Source organism: Limulus polyphemus, unplaced genomic scaffold (genome assembly GCF_000517525.1).
Source record: "Limulus polyphemus unplaced genomic scaffold, Limulus_polyphemus-2.1.2 Scaffold6310, whole genome shotgun sequence".
Classification (NCBI taxonomy): Eukaryota; Metazoa; Arthropoda; class Merostomata; order Xiphosura; family Limulidae; genus Limulus; species Limulus polyphemus.
The window spans coordinates 12577-16130 of record NW_013671920.1 but is presented as its reverse complement, the minus strand read 5'-3'; the positions used below and the strand labels follow the sequence as shown (position 1 = coordinate 16130).

Below are 3554 nucleotides of genomic sequence, written 5' to 3'. Positions count from 1 at the left end.
CCTGTAGAATGGGTTATCTATACTAGGGGACATAAATATAAATTTTGGCAGAGTAGGAGTCATCTCCAGCTAAGACAGTTTTATTTTTCTAACAGGTTGGTTAACCTGTGGGATAGATAACCCATTAACCAACCTGTTAGAAAAATAAAACTGTCTTAGCTGAAGATGACTCCTACTCTGCCAAAATTTATATTTGTGTCCCCTAGTCTCAAACGAATCAGAAACATCTCGTTTCTGAATCTGACTGTTTGAGGAGTCGCCAAAAGCACGTTCTTTAGATCGTCTTCCTTGTTAAGCAACAACTGTCAACAAAATCACCCACCAAAGAAAAACCTTAACAATTTTTAGGAAAGCTATTTTTCCACAAGAACTAATGTATATTTTAAATTTATTAATTTCACAAACCCGAATATTCTACTGAAGTCATAATAAGTATAACTTTTAGTTCATAGTTTTTGTTTTGAATAGTATTCTATTTACCAATTTTCGTCAGATTAAAGTTTCATACACGGTTTCGAAATGAAAAATGACAAAGACTACAAAACAAATGCATTGTATTATTTTACGAATAACTGTGAAAACATGTTTGCCTTAAATGTCCCAAAACTTAGAAATACAATCTCAAAAATATACAGCACATATATGAATTATCAAGTGTAATATTTCAAAATTTTGTTTGTAATAAATCCTCATATAAAATATTTTTAAATGGGTATAATTATTTTATTAATTAATTCAACTTTTACATTGTGACTTTAATCCACACTTACATATCTAATGATCTTTTTATAAGTTGTTTTCCTGGAGAAAAAAGGAAACGTAGGATATTTTTGGCTCTTTTACTCCTCACATACTGCCAGGATGAAATTAACAGCTGGTATAGCTGGCATGAGTGCTCGTCGAGACATCTTGAATACAACATAACACTTGCTGTCTACTACTCGAAAATATGATACTATTACATTAAGCCATTTTCCTGAGCAAGATTTTATCCTGTGACTTGCTGTACATATCTTTCAAAAATCACAAAGTTTAAATATAGAACAAGTTTAATAATATATATGTGTAGATCTCTGAAAATCAAAACTAAGATGAAAAACGAATATATTACATTCAAACTTTTTTTGTGGGCATATTGAGTAAAACGTAAATAAACTTTGTGATTAATGGATATTACAGGATATAACGCGGCCGCCAGTTCTGGCAGCAAAGTCAGTTTCGTAAATAAGCCAGTACTGTAACCTGTAACTACTTCTTAGTATTTTGAATTCCCGGACTATAACTATAGATATAATGAAAGAAATGTTTAATGAACTGTTACTCTCATATATATGTAATGATATGCTGTGAACGTAAATGATCGGCACTTATGTATTATATAAAATTTAATAAGTAATTAAAATTAACGTTATATATTTACACAATTTTAAAAACTTTAATGAAGCCGTCATCGGCTTCCACTTTAAAAGCACACTACATATATATGTTTTGACGTCGTCTTCAGGAGTTATTAACAAGACACAATATTTTATATTTTTTTCTCATATCATGTGATATTACATTGCATTGTTATTTACACAATTTCTTGATCAACCTTTATAACACATCATGCCAAATATTAATACACTGACTTGATGGTCCTTCATCTCTGTTTACTATTTATTTTTGTGTGCTTTTTATTTTATTATTTGTAGTGATTCTATGACATTTAAAGCTATAATATTGCGAGGTTGAGCTAAAATTGTAGTTTTTTCCATAACATTGTGTATTGTGTTCTGCTATAGCCGATTTTTCTATTATATTATTTCTTACATACTTATAAATACATAACATAATGTTCAGGGACAACAAAGGACTTATTTGTCCATCTCGGATATCCCATCCTCTAAAATAAACTAAAATTATTTAAGAAATTAATCTAAAAAATAAATAAAAATCTTAAATCATTCATATAGTTATCAAGCTTTCTCTTAAACTTCCAATCTCCACAACATCCGAAGACAACCCATTCCACAGGTTGCTATACATAAACGTTACGCTGGTCTTTCCTACATGTCTTTAAAAGTTTAGCTATTTCGAGTATAGAATAGATACGGCCACCACCTGTCTATGTGGCTGTCCCTTGGACTGGTGTAAATCAGTTGGTTCTGAAATAGGTTTTGAACAGAATTATTAGATTCAAAAATAGATGTATAGATACGGCCACCACCTGTCTATGTGGCTGTCCCTTGGACTGGTGTAAATCAGTTGGTTCTGAAATAGGTTTTGAACAGAATTATATATCTTGCCGTAATTGATAATATGACCAAGAATTATTTTGTCTAACTATGAGAGTCATGTTACAATTAATTCTAACTGGGTGTGAGCTGGCATCACGACACAACTAAACGTTTGAGGAAAAGGCACGTAAAATAAAAACACAATGACTAACAAAAAATGATGGAATACCACTTCATTTCTAATTGCAGGTTTTCTATTTTCAAGAAGTTCTTTTTAACACAGAAACGGTTAAATTCCTTATATTTATTACAGCCAACAGATATTTGTAACGACCAAAGGGATTCTTGATAGTTAATGCAATTCATAGAAATCTAGAATCAACAAAATCACAATATTTAATATAGTTAGTAATATTTCATGATATTTAGTACAGTTAATGGAATTCTTAGTATTTCATACAATCAAGAAGAATCCTGATATTTAATACATTTCCAAAGAATTTTCCTATTTTTAGATCAGTCAATAAGATTCTTTAAAATTTAATATAATAAATAGGGTGTATGATAATTAACAAAATACTAAATATGGATCTTCTGACAAGAAAAGGAAAGTAAAAAAAAAAAAAAAACACCTGAGTATCTCACCTGGCCTGACGTTCAGTGGAGCACTGCAAGACGAAACTCCCTGGGAATTGGTTACCATGACTGTATAGAGACCGGCATCGTTCTGGGTTGTATCTTTGATAATCAGACTATATTTACTTCCCAAAGACATTGTCTCTAGGCGATTGGTAGGGTTAATTGGCTGGTTGTTCTTCAACCACTTGATTGTCGGGGAAGACTGGGATTTCACCTCACACTCAAAGACGGCAGACTCACCCTCTAATATAGAAAAATTATAACTTCAAAATGGGCAAACATTCTCGACTTCTCAGACTCGACATCCTGTTACATGTGTTTATTCTAAACCTAATAATTTAGCAAAGCAAAAGAAAGTAACAGTAGAACATCAACAAACAAGACGCCCACATTTATACTATAACAGCGAAACACCCTTGTGGTCCTTACACTCTCGCATCTATTTTTGAATCTAATACAAGTAGTCTCCTTCTGTATTCAGCTGGAAACTTTGACGGTAAAGGCCGTGGGTCAATTGTAGTAATTCATATTTGTGATCATTCCATACGTGGCCCGGCATGGGCAGGTGGTTAGGGCGATCGACTCGCAATCTGCCGGTCGCGGGTTCGAATCCCCGTCACACCGAACATGCTCGCCCTTTCAGCCGTGGGGCGTTATAATGTGACGGTCAATCCCACTATTCGTTGGTAAAAGAAG

At 32.8% G+C, this 3554-nt stretch overlaps 1 protein-coding gene across 1 annotated transcript in view; it reads right to left on the bottom strand.

The window, feature by feature from the left end:
- Positions 1–3554, bottom strand: part of LOC106473597 (myosin light chain kinase, smooth muscle-like) — a gene marked incomplete at its 5' end in the record, with an annotated part of 27850 nt that overhangs the window by 13726 nt on the left and 10570 nt on the right. The window contains one exon of the mRNA XM_022401997.1: positions 2865–3101. Within this exon, the coding sequence (XP_022257705.1) occupies positions 2865–3101 (237 nt within the window). The remainder of the gene's footprint in view (positions 1–2864; positions 3102–3554) is intronic.